General features: G+C 33.1%; 1 protein-coding gene across 1 annotated transcript in view; it reads left to right on the forward strand.

The window, feature by feature from the left end:
• The first annotated feature begins 3,749 nt into the window (after window positions 1–3,749).
• The window catches only part of LOC143063005 (uncharacterized), a 60,616-nt gene continuing 51,243 nt past the window's right edge, over window positions 3,750–13,122 (forward strand). The window contains exons 1-2 of the mRNA XM_076234906.1: window positions 3,750–3,770; window positions 11,094–11,256. Of these exons, the coding sequence (XP_076091021.1) occupies window positions 11,121–11,256 (136 nt within the window). The 5' untranslated portion in view covers window positions 3,750–3,770; window positions 11,094–11,120. The remainder of the gene's footprint in view (window positions 3,771–11,093; window positions 11,257–13,122) is intronic.

Genomic DNA, 13,122 nt, shown 5'->3' on the forward strand with positions numbered 1-13,122 from the left:
TTAAACAGTATTCATTAATGAAAAATTAATAAAGACAATAAACAGTTGAGAAGTACAATGTTTTAATGAATTAAATTCAAATATGGGATTCGGGAACTAGTTTGGAAAAACTTTAATATAATATAAAAATCCCCCCCCCCCCCAAAAAAAACAACATTAGTTGCAATATTCAAAATATGAATTTCTTTTCTTGTTTTATTGTAAGTAAGTATCAGCAAGAAATTTATCATACATTATATAAAAGAACAGAGAAAGGAAAAGGGGAATGTGTCAAAGAGAAAACAACCCGACCAAATAGCAGAAAACGGCAAAAAGCCACCAGTAGGTCTTCAATGCAGAGATACAATCCCGCACCCGGAGAAGCGCATTTTCTATGTTCAATGGACCGTGATCATATTGGGATACAACTATAATTTGGCATTAAATTAAGAGCATATCATCGGGAACATTTGTTCTTAGTTTCATGTTGATTGGACTTCAACTTCATCAAAAACTATCTTGACCAAACACTTTAACCTCAAGCTGGACAGTTACATTTTCTATGATTAGTGCCACTGTGGACCATGCAATTGAGGTCAAACTCAAAACTTGACATTAAAATTAAAAAGATGATATTATAGGGAACATGTGTACTAAGTTTCAAGTTGATTGGACTTCAACTTCATCATATAAAATTGAGAATGGAAATGGGGAATGTGTCAAAGAGACAACAACCCGACCAAATAAAAAAACAACAGCAGAGGGTCACCATAAGGTCTTCAATGTAGCGAGAAATTCCCGCACCCGGAGGCGTCCTTCAGCTGGCCCCATAACAAATATATACTAGTCCAGTGATAATGAACGCCATACTAATTTCCAAATTGTACACAAGAAACTAAAATTAAAATAATACAAGACTAACAAAGGCCAGAGGCTCCTGACTTGGGACAGGCGCAAAAATGCGGCGGGGTTAAACATGTTTGTGAGATCTCAACCCTCCCCCTATACCTCTAACCAATGTAGAAAAGTAAACGCATAACAATACGCACATTAAAATTCAGTTCAAGAGAAGTCCGAGTCTGATGTCAGAAGATGTAACCAAAGAAAATAAACAAAATGACAATAATACATAAATATATAACAACAGACTACTAGCAGTTAACTGACATGCCAGCTCCAGACTTCAATTAAACTGACTGAAAGATTATGATTTCATCATATGAACATCAGGCACAATCCTTCCCGTTAGGGGTTTAGTATCATACCATCATAACATATATGAGAAGAACATAACCCGTGTCATGCCAACAACTGTTTTTAGAATAAATGTGTTTAGAACTACCTTGACCAGAAACTTTATAATCTGAAGCGGGACAGACGGTCGAACGAACTGACGCACAGACCGAAAGACTAAATAGGTAAGCCATGTCACAAAATTTGTGAAATCTCAATCCTCCCCTATATATACCTCTAACCAGTGTGGAATAAACAAGCACATGTTGTAGCATTCTGCACAATAAAACTCAGTTTAAACATGTTAAAGGAGTCCGAATCCGATGTTAGAATTGGTAACAGAAAAAACTAAGAAAAATGACAATGATCAACATAAATCAACAAGCGAAGAACAGCTAAGAAGTTACTGACATGCCAGCTTTCTGACTTTCGGCTGTCTCGATAATTATGTTAAAATCAAGTGCAATCCCACTCGTTAGGGATGAACTATCATGCTATCACAAATTATACGAGGCTGTGGAAATTACCCGGCCGTATCATGCCACCATTAGGTATAAAAAAGTATCATCTTTAATGAATTGGCATTGGCGGATTTAGGCCCCCCCCCACCTTTTTGGGGTAAAATTTGGTTGTTTATATAGGGAATCACTGAAGCGTGACTGTAGCTGGCCCCCTCATAGGTCAGTCAGTGGGCCCTCACTTATGAAAATTTCTGGATCCGCCACTGATTGGCAACAGTATCGAAAACGCTTCTGGTATAACTTTTCAGTAATCGTGACATAGTTTTATTTCAATTAAAATCAAATAAGTTGTCAGATACAAGAGCGAATCATACACATATAAACACCATATGATGGTGGCACGATGCGAAGAGACGGTCACCATTCAGGCTATATATAATAACGGATAATGAACAATAGAACATGAACAATCATCCGCGACTCTTTACAAGGCAGCCTCCTATGAACGTCTTAGATATAGTATCTAAAATATATATATTTCTTTTCCCAGACATGACTCCAAACAAAAACAAGAAACGCTTAAATTTAAGTATTTTTTTCATTCTATTATAAAGTCAAATGCCAATCAATGTTCTTTTTCCTTCTACTTGTATTCTCTCTATATGCCCCTAGTGGGCCCTTAATTGGAAATAAAATATATCTTATAGCCTTACCGGACGCAATTACGACTGGACACAATTACGAACAATTTTTAATGTTTGCCCCCTTATATTATATTTATGCATGATAATTAATAAATGTTTCTATTAATAAAAACACACTACATTTATACTTGTGTTTTCACGAAAAAAAAGTTCATGCGCACTTGGTTAATGTTGCAGACGACGAAAAATTAAGTTTCGTAAATGTCAAAATAATGACTCCCTCTCTTGGAAATTACATGAATAAAGCACACAAGCTAGTGCAAATTGCCTTCTTTTGTCATTATATACATAGAAAAATATCTCCTGAATCTGTTCATATGTGTGATACCCTTTATCTTGCCCAAATAATCCAAAAATGAACGTTTTCTCAGACTCGGGTGACCCTGAGCATTGTCAAAAGAAAATAATATTTTTATTGAAAAGTCCCGAGAACTCTGAAAGTAAAGGTTAAATATAAATTAAAATCATAGGTTCACTAACTAAAAAGAGAATTCAGTGCTTCTTAGACGAAAGAACTTGCATAAAAACAAAAAATCTAAATTATTTTCTTTTCAAAGAAAATTTGTTGTCACTAATTTCGTCTTCAACTACTGCTGAAGAATTTGACGTAAAATACCATATATTACACTTCTTATTTTCTTAGGAAATGTGTTTAAGATAAGATTAATGTATGTTTCATAAATTTAGATCGTTGTCATTGATTTTTTTCTGCCAGATAGATAAATATAGTGCCGTACGTAATTGCGTCCATATTGGGCTTGCCAGACCTACAAAACCAGGTCATGAAAATCTTACCAAAGTATCCCAACGTAAATAGAAAATTATGTGTGTTATGATTCAAAATGAAAAGCATTCATATATCTTTAATTCTATGGTACAAACAATTCAAGAAAGGTATTCTACAAAGAAAAAAAAAATAATAATAAAGTTCAAAATTCGTTCGTAATTGTGTCCAGTGAGTATCTTATCTTATAAGATACATTGATACACGCGTGGGTGAACGGATTAACGTTTAGGGCGAATCGACCTGACGAGAACGATCTGGGGCGGGAAACGTCATCGCCCCAAACTAATAGGGAACCAGTTATGCATACCTAATAAGGCGGTACAACCCTTCATCTATGAACTAAGTATGTATTCATGTATAATGACAATAACAAGAACATTGACAACATGGCCTCATTTAAGTTTAACTTCTATCTATGTTTACACAAAAATCAAAATATTTGAAAGCACTGACAACATTGCTAAATCGATCTGGTTCATGCAGCCAAATTTCTCAAAGACAAAGGGGAGATAAATGAAGTTGAGATTGTTCTAAAGGAAAAATAATCCACGGAAGACTTTCTTTGTCAAGAGCACAATACATTTGAAACAACTGGAAGACAGAGTTGTATGTGAAAATACATGTGCGAGCTTCAAGGCAGCTCTCCAATAATGTCTGCCGATAGATTATTGAATAGTAGTTGGAGATCTAGATTATCCCTTAGTGCCTTACTTCGGAGTTAGGCGTCCAGGGCTTTCCATTGAAATTGAAGTAGAAGGCTCAATTAAAATTATAGGCGGCTGTAACATGCGTTCGGCGAAGCCGGACGCCCACCAAGCTGTAAGCTTGGTGCCTTACGGCAGGGGGTCTGGGGGCCGCTCAAGTCCCCCAGAAGCTCTGGCATAAATAGAGCAAAATCCTGCATTCTCGCAATCTCCTGGCACCTAATTTCATCTTTCAAATGACCATTTTTTTATGTATGAAATTAAAGAAAGAAAAAAAAAACTCAAAGAAATTTCATTTTTTTCATGTTAGTTTTTTTATTTTCATTACCTTATGCTTAAAATTCATTTACTCTTAACGGAGTTTTATTTAAATAATCATCCGGTTTGTTAGAAATCTTGATCGATTTATTTTGCATAACTACGTGCATTTGTAAACAAATGATCGACCCCCTTTTCTCTCTAAAGACTGTTACGCGTATTTAAATCATACAATTATTTCTCAAGCATTGACAGAAAATTTATATATCCTCTGATTTTCTCTTTTTTGTTGTTGTAAACTGTTCAATAAGTCGGATACATAAATCATTTGGAAATGTTATTTATTTGAGGTCGAGTCGACAATATTCTACTTTCGTTTTTGGCCTTGATTCTCTGAACACCACGTGGGCTTTGAAAAATGAACTTCAAAAGATACTGTTTTCCAGATTCTGAACAATATGATCTACTACACTTTCTTTAATTTGACTAATATTATTCCATAACATAAGATTGTCATCCTATCTGATTGTCTTCACGTTTAATCAAGCCAAAAAAAAGCCAACGAGTTAATGACCATCGGAACATCTCTATTGTTATCATTCAATGACCACCGGAACGTCTCTCTTGTTATCTTTGAAAAGAAACGATGCATTCTGACTTTAAATAGACAACCAATCAGGGACCTGAATTCATGTGAACTATATTTAGCCCAAGGTAAACACTGACTTTTCATCCTTGTTTATCGTGACCGCGACTTTGCGACAATACGTCTCTCGGCTGCCTGTAAACATTTGAAAAAGATTTTTTTTTTCTTTTTGAATTTATATTTTTGTCAGTAAAGTAGCCGGCACTTGAAGCCACCGTAAGCGGCGGATTTCCGCCGGCTACCGGCTTCAATGGAAAGCCCTGGGCGTCAAAGAAAAAAATTATAATAGCCTTTCAAGACATCATAATTATTTGGACTAGATTATCCCTGAGACTACTATAACACATAGTGTTACATAGTGTTACAGTAGTCTCAGATTATCCTGACCATGGTCCATACACCTTATCGCTATCTGTCCGCCATTACTGGATATCACACAGGTTCCTGTAAAATTTTGACGTCATAAAACAAAACATCTGATGCCACAATATGGAAAAGTGATTGTTGTATGTATCAAAAGTTCAAGCAGCCTGGTCAGTCGGTATTTAGCGATAAAGTTTATACTGCATATATATATATATGACCATCTAGATGATAGATTTCTCTCTTGCATGGATTTTTCTAGCAGTCCACAGGGTCCGGTATTCGGACCCATTCCCAACGGCAAAAACCCTACATTTTTCCCAATTTCGGGAGCAAAATTCCCAAATGATCACAAAATTCATTTCCATCTTTATTATTAATGACAGAGATGTTTATTTTGTTCAACCGCTAGCTTTATGTCAAAAATCGCCAACAAGTAATGTGTAAATCCAAGTTGAAACATATTGAATGACAAACAACATTGACAAACAATGGCTGCCATAAATAAACAGAAAGCAGGAAGTGTGGGAAAATACTAAAACCAGATCAAATCCGGAAACGGACAAGCATATAATTCCGGGTTTATAATCCTGGTGCCTTTGATAACTATTGTCAATCAAATACAATAATAAAAAAATTAAAAGAACCAAACATCTGACAGCCATGACAGCTGACTTAGCAACACTAAAATTGAAAACTAAAAGATATACAAAAAAAAGAAAATAGAAACAGGATATATTTTATACAGAACTCAAAATATTTCAGTTTACAAATTTTCATGTCAAAATCAAAAAAATGTAACAATCCTTAAGAAGTTAGAACTCATTATTTTGATACTCAAATGTCATGTTGTTATATTTAAAAACAAAGAAGTTGTAGTCCTTACTTTATTTTTACCAACAAAAAAATGTTTAATGAATTAAACGCACTAAAACTAACATCTGGTATATTGGTTGTTTTTCCCAATCTCATTGAAAAACGCGTTAAAAAATTCCCAAAACTGGCCAGGGTCCTTTTTCCCAAAATACCCAGATAAACCCCTGTCTTGTTAAATAAAAGTCAGAGTTGGTTTCTTCAATGTATATGAATACAGACAGAATTTCACAATATCATTAAACAGTGTTTTTTTTTTTGTAAATTGTTAATTTGCAGGTTTATTCTGTATGTGCATGTTATTATCTCCCCTTTATAAATTTACACACACTGCACAATAATCCTTCATTGTATATAATTTACCTTTTAAAATATATATAAGTAATAATAAGAGCAGCAGATACCAACTCACTTTTTTGAAAAATGACACTTGTAATTTTGTCACATTTTGATTTCCCGTTTGATGATCCTGGTGAAACATGTTGCATTGTATGTTGTACATGTATATATCTCCATTAAATTATCTATGAAAATCACATTGATTGATTTTCACCAAATTCAGATATTATGCAATATACATTTGCATGTTAAAGACACACTTGTAGATTTCGAAATATGCTAAGGCAGCACTCCCGCAAAGTGGAAAGGGATTAATATAAGTTGCAATCCACTATAAATAAATGGCTAAGTATTCAGTAAAGTGCTGTTTCAATGGGTGTCCCAGAAAAATGCATTTTTTTCATATTTTAAATTATTTTGAGTTTTAATGCAGGTAGCTAATCAATTCACTGCATGATGAAGAGATAATATAAACAGTCTCATATGAAAAGTTTATTGTTGAATAAAGTATTTTATAAATGAAGTGTTGAATTCCCTATTTTTTGCATGCTTATTTTGTGACATGGTCGAATGACCCAATATCAAAATTGTTTTATTAACCTTTTTGTATGAATGGCAACTAGGTAAAAAAGATTTTCAGGTAAAACAATAGGGTTGGCAAGGTTAAGGACACTAAAACATGAATAATCATCGAAAAATAAGGATTAAAAACAATTTTAAATGGTCATGTTGTTGGACTAACATTTTCTGTCTTCTTCCTATGTGAAAATGAAATATAAGTTATGTAACAATAGAGGGCAATTAAATGCACAAAATATCTTGAGGCTTGAGCTTATTAACTAAAATGTGATAATTCATCATGAAGTTACAGCAGAAAGTTTTATTTTTTTCAGGAATTGTCATTAAAGTTTACTCTTGAAAAATCTGTCCAACCGTTACGGGCGAAAATTTCAATTTTCATTTGCAAGTTGCCAACTCAGTTTAAGTTTTTTTTTAATGTTTATGACAACAAATTTTACGACAATCGTGATGTGCATACGGTATTGCTGTCAACTGTTCCTTTTTACTTGAGGTCAACGACATTGAAGGGGTGAACACTCTTTCTGTTTAACCAAGAGATGGAAGTTACATCCAACATTTGTCCAAAAAAATGTTACGTCCAACATCCAAGATATTCTCTAAAATGGCTACCACAAGTCACAGAATCAATTTCGCTTCTACTTTGACAATTACTTAACCTTAAATACTACCATATAAATGAAAAATAAAGAGGTTTTAAACTGTTGACAGTCTAAATTTGACATAATTTTGAAAATTAGGACGTAACAAGAGTCCATTAATTTTCTGTTGGACGAACCGTAGGACAAAATCTTCTAATGTCGGACGTAACAGCTTTTTAAAAGTAAAAAGAACCTTGTTAACAACTAACAAGTCCACATGAACTAAAAAATAGGTCTCAGACCCTTCCTAGTCTCTTCTTAAGAGGTGCCCATTTTTAGTGGAAGAAGACGTCAAGTCTTCTGAAGACTTAAGGGGCTGACCATTGGCATTGAGTCTCCGTATGCCGCATTCATTTCGTGTATTACAATTTCAAAACAACTTAGATTCCTGACACCGATTTTTACACATGATTAGGCATCTGAATCATTTAATTTGTAAATTATGATTGTAAAACAATCATTATCGTAAATATGACCCTTTTATTTATGTAAATTATTAGATTTCATCTCATCCACATGAACGTTATTTGTTTACTTGTAACAGGATGTTTTAACTGTAGATATTTGTATTACGCATGCGTGAATTTGGTATCGGGACAACTCGCCCTGTTTACAAGGTCGCCCTTGAAGTTACGAATTTGCAATACTGCAGACAAGAAGATTTTGTTTTTATATAAATAAAAAGGATATATAAAGTGTTGTCTTTATTCATGGTTTTCCTTTGTCATGTGAATTAGATGCCATTCGTAACATACATGTGAACCTCCCGTTTAGGAGAAAAAACTCCCGTGTAATTTTTCAGACGCCATATTTGATCATTTCTTACTACTGTACGGGTGTAATTGACACCTGTGTTAAATTTTACCTGAACATCAAAGAAGATGTATAATTATATGGCTTCACTTGACAGCTTGGGTGTCAAACATACTGGTAATCAACGATGTTTACCTCCGGCTAACTGCCGTTGTGTTATCAAAACGATGTGTATTGGGAATATTGAAATACTTTTTTGTTACTTCCCTTTGTTTTATCCTGTTTTCAGTTATTTTGCTTTTAAAAATGTAAATTGTAAAAAGACTATAAATGATTAATATTTTAATCAAATAATCATAAAAGGATGTTGATTAAATGAATTTAAATGATTTTGGACAAATAAAAAAATTAAAATTTATAAATTATTTTAGCAATCTAGACCTCGTTTCAAGGATTAAATTGAAGTTTATATCATAATTTTGTTTACAACAGAAATTATAATTAATTTACGATGTTGCAAATATACATGTGGAGCTTATTTCTTTCTTATTTGTCTATACATTTACAAATGATAAGGAGATGAAGACATGAACAAAAATATATACAGATAAGATATATAAATATAATGATTCATTTGCTAGCAGTGAACAATCATTTGTCAAAAACAAAACAAAACAAAACAAGAAACAGATTCTTCTTATTATTTTATTTTATTCAAATAGAGAGGCAATAATGGAACTATAAACATTACAATTTGATGGAAATTTGAAGAAAAAACACAATTTCTACATCATTTGGTTACATTTATGACAAAATTTATGTCAATAAAAAAACATGATGTTTTGACCATTCAGTACTTAACCCTTTCCTCCATAATGACGCTTTTTGACGCCACCCCCTTTACTCCATAATGACGCCTTTTGACGCCTGTGTAGTACCTCAGTTGAAACACTTTGACTACAAAGTGTCTGCAGTAGACTCAATAAAATTTGTATCCAATATGAAAAGGAATATCATAGGAATATTCTACTTAAATTTATTTAATGAAATATTTGTTTTTTGCAATGCATTTTAATACTTTAAAGCCTATTTTCAGCATTTTATTGAAAAATTCTATTTTGTGTTCATTTTTTACAGTGGGTTGTGATGATCTTCCAGTTAGGTTACCCTCATTTGGAGTGTTGTTCCCAACCTGTTAAAGGTCCATCTTTGTGCATAATTCAAAATTGGAAATTTCAACAAGCATCTAATATTCTTAATCTGGAAAATAAACCCTGGTCTGCTAGCTTCATGTATATTTTTTCTACCGATTTAATATATAACTAGAATCATGCAAACAGACTTAAGGAAAAGGCATGTAAGTTCATCATACAAATATGACACTTTTTCTAGACAATCCAGATCTTGCAAAATACGTCGCTAAAAATTGTAACCTTTAAAATTGTTGTGCAGTAAAAACCCATATGGGAACTTTCAAAAGTTGGCAGGTATGTAACAAGTCTTACTATTTTTATGCTCCATTTATGGGCAATATGTTTTCTAGTCTGTCCGTCCGTCCTGCTTCTGGTTATAAAGTTTATGGTCGAGGTAGTTTTTGATGAAGTTGAAATCCAATCAACTTGAAACTTAGTACACATGTGTTCCTCTTGATATGATCTTCTTAATTACTGCCAAATTAAAGATTTTACCTAATTTTCATAGTCAACTGAACATAGAAAATGATTGTACGGATGGGAAATCCATGTACTTATGACCTTTTCTTGTTTGAAGAAAAAAATACATTTTAACGATAATGGAACAAAGCAGCCTGGGTAAGTGGGGCTGCTTTTGTGGTAATTCAAGTTACCTTTTATTCACCTTCTTCCACTTCAGAGCTATCAGCTCTTTGATTAAATTCCCATTAGGATCAGTAAATTAATGAATTCTGTCCTATGTTTGTCCGACAGGGAATATAATCTGTCCTATGTTTGTCCTACAGTTTTTTATGGTTTTGTTTTATCCATTTATTTAATAATGAACCATTTTACCTCTTGCTGAGGAACACCAGCTGTAGATATTAGTATAAACAGCATAGTTTTGATTTTGTTTTTGACTTTCAATGATGCAAATGGAACAAATTCTCATCCAAAAATGTCCCCGTTTGTCCGACATATTTTAAGATTTTTCCAACTTATAAGTTAGTTTTTGAAAAATTTAACAAAATGATATACTTTAATTGAAGATCTTATGAACTGTCAGAGAAAAATTGATATATTTATTAACTAGGCCTTCATATAAAAGGAAAATATTCAATTTTTCAATGTCCTGTTACGTCCAACATAACCTCTGTCCAACATGCTATTTATGTCTAATTTTATGTTTTCTGACTAAATAACTATCTTTTTACATGCAAAACCCTAAACTAGAATCATTCTCCTTTCAGAAAATCATGTTATTAAGATTGAAACAGCTACTTTTAACATCATACATGTTGTCACACACTAACAACACTATACTGAATACTTAGCCAAATATGTTTAAACTAATACATTCACATTGACATAAAGCTTCAAGGTGTGGGAATTCTTTATGAAAGCTTTAAATGAGCATTTAAAATTATGTTAATCATATTGATAGAACTTACTGGTACCTTTACTACATGTACTACAATGTAATAATAACTTACACAACAAACACTTGACATGCTTGTGTATTGTGCATTAGACATTGTGATTACTTTAGATCTTACTTTTTGACATATTGACATTGCTGTTGTTGTAAAATTTATTTTCAGCAGTTTGATGTATTAACAGCATCAATCATGATTGATCTTAGTAAAATAAAGGAGGATTTTTCTGTACTGGTGAAGGAGGCTCAACCATGGACCCTTACTCAGTTTGTCATGTGGCTGGACCTCAAATTGTCAGAGTTCAAGATTAAAGGATACATGGTCTTAGGTAAAAAAAAATATTTCTTATTATTTATCCAAGCTGAAATCATTGTGAGCTATTTGTAGCCACTTAGCATCTCACTTATGACTGTACATGCTGTATAGTGTCATGTAATTTTTAAATTGTTTATCATGTTTATAGTTGTTAATTATTTAAATCCCACCAACATCATGATGTTGACATGAATATTCTTTACCATGTTTACTGTAGTTGCTCTTCTTACCATGCTAACATTACATTAAAAAAAGCCATTTATATTAAAATATTGACTTTTAATAAAAGTAAACATTAGTAAATTAAACTGTTACTCTCTGATTCTAAGTATTAGGAAAATTCTGATTCTAAGTATTAGGAAAATTCAGAACTTTTTCATTGGAAAAAGACCTATAAGGCACCTACGAAAGTCAAATAAGATTATACAAACAAAGGCTGCCTCATCACAGTTCAACCAACTAAGGTTAAACCAGCTGAGGCTCTAATGGTAAAGTGCAACCATGATTACACAAAGAAAGGATGCTGTAGAAAAATATAACCACAATATGAGGGATCAGAGAGGCAAAAGATACCAAAGGGACAGTCAAACTCCTAAGAAAATAAAATAAACTGACAACACCATGGCTACAGAAGAAAAAGACAAACAGACTAACAACATTACACAAAACACAACATAGAAAACTAAAGACTTAGCAACATGAAACCCACCCAAAACTGGCTGTGATTTCAGGTCCTTTTAGGGTAACCGTAAGCAGATTCTGTTTCACATGTGGTACCCATCCCTTTGCAAAATATGATGGATTTGTATTTATAATTGTATCAATTCTTCTCATCTTTACATGCACACCATGCCAATTTAGTGAGCAGAAAAAAAGGTTTATTATATATTTTGGAAATGTTTGTAGGTTTTAACATGTTTAATGTTGCAAATGACATTTATATTTCAAGGATTTTATACATTGTTATACATGTATGTATATTTAATAGATATTTTTATTTTAATGTTAAACTTAAAGAGCACCTACTTATTGTGTAGTAAGTATTTATCTTTCAGCATTGTTTTTATACGACCGCAAATTTTGAAAAAATTTTCGTCGTATATTGCTATCACGTTGGCGTCGGCGGCGTCGTCGTCGTCGTCGTCGTCGTCGTCGTCGTCGTCGTCGTCGTCGTCGTCCGGCGTCCGAATACTTTTAGTTTTCGCACTCTAACTTTAGTAAAAGTGAATAGAAATCTATGAAATTTTAACACAAGGTTTATGACCATAAAAGGAAGGTTGGTATTGATTTTGGGAGTTTTGGTCCCAACATTTTAGGAATAAGGGGCCAAAAAGGGCCCAAATAAGCATTTTCTTGGTTTTCGCACCATAACTTTAGTTTAAGTTAATAGAAATCTATGAAATTTTGACACAAGGTTTATGACCACAAAAGAAAGATTGGGATTGATTTTGGGAGTTTTGGTTTCAATAGTTTAGGAATAAGGGGCCAATAAAGGGCCCAAATAAGCATTTTTCTTGGTTTTTGCACAATAACCTTAGGTTAAGTAAATAGAAATCTATGAAATTTAAACACAATGTTTATGACCACAAAAGGAAGGTTGGTATTGATTTTGGGAGTTTAGGACCCAACAGTTTAGGAATTAGGGGCCAAAAAGGGACCCAAATAAGCATTTTTCTTGGTTTTCGCACTATAATGTTAGTATAAGTAAATACAAATCTATGAAATTTAAACACAAGGCTTATGACCATAAAAGGAAGGTTGGTATTGATTTTGGGAGTTTTGGTCCCAACAGTTTAGGAAAAAGGGGCCCAAAGGGTCCAAAATTAAACTTTGTTTGATTTCATCAAAATTGAATAATTGGGGTTCTTTGATATGCCGA

The sequence above is a fragment of the Mytilus galloprovincialis genome, chromosome 2 (assembly GCF_965363235.1).
Source record: "Mytilus galloprovincialis chromosome 2, xbMytGall1.hap1.1, whole genome shotgun sequence".
NCBI classification, from domain to species: domain Eukaryota; kingdom Metazoa; phylum Mollusca; class Bivalvia; order Mytilida; family Mytilidae; genus Mytilus; species Mytilus galloprovincialis.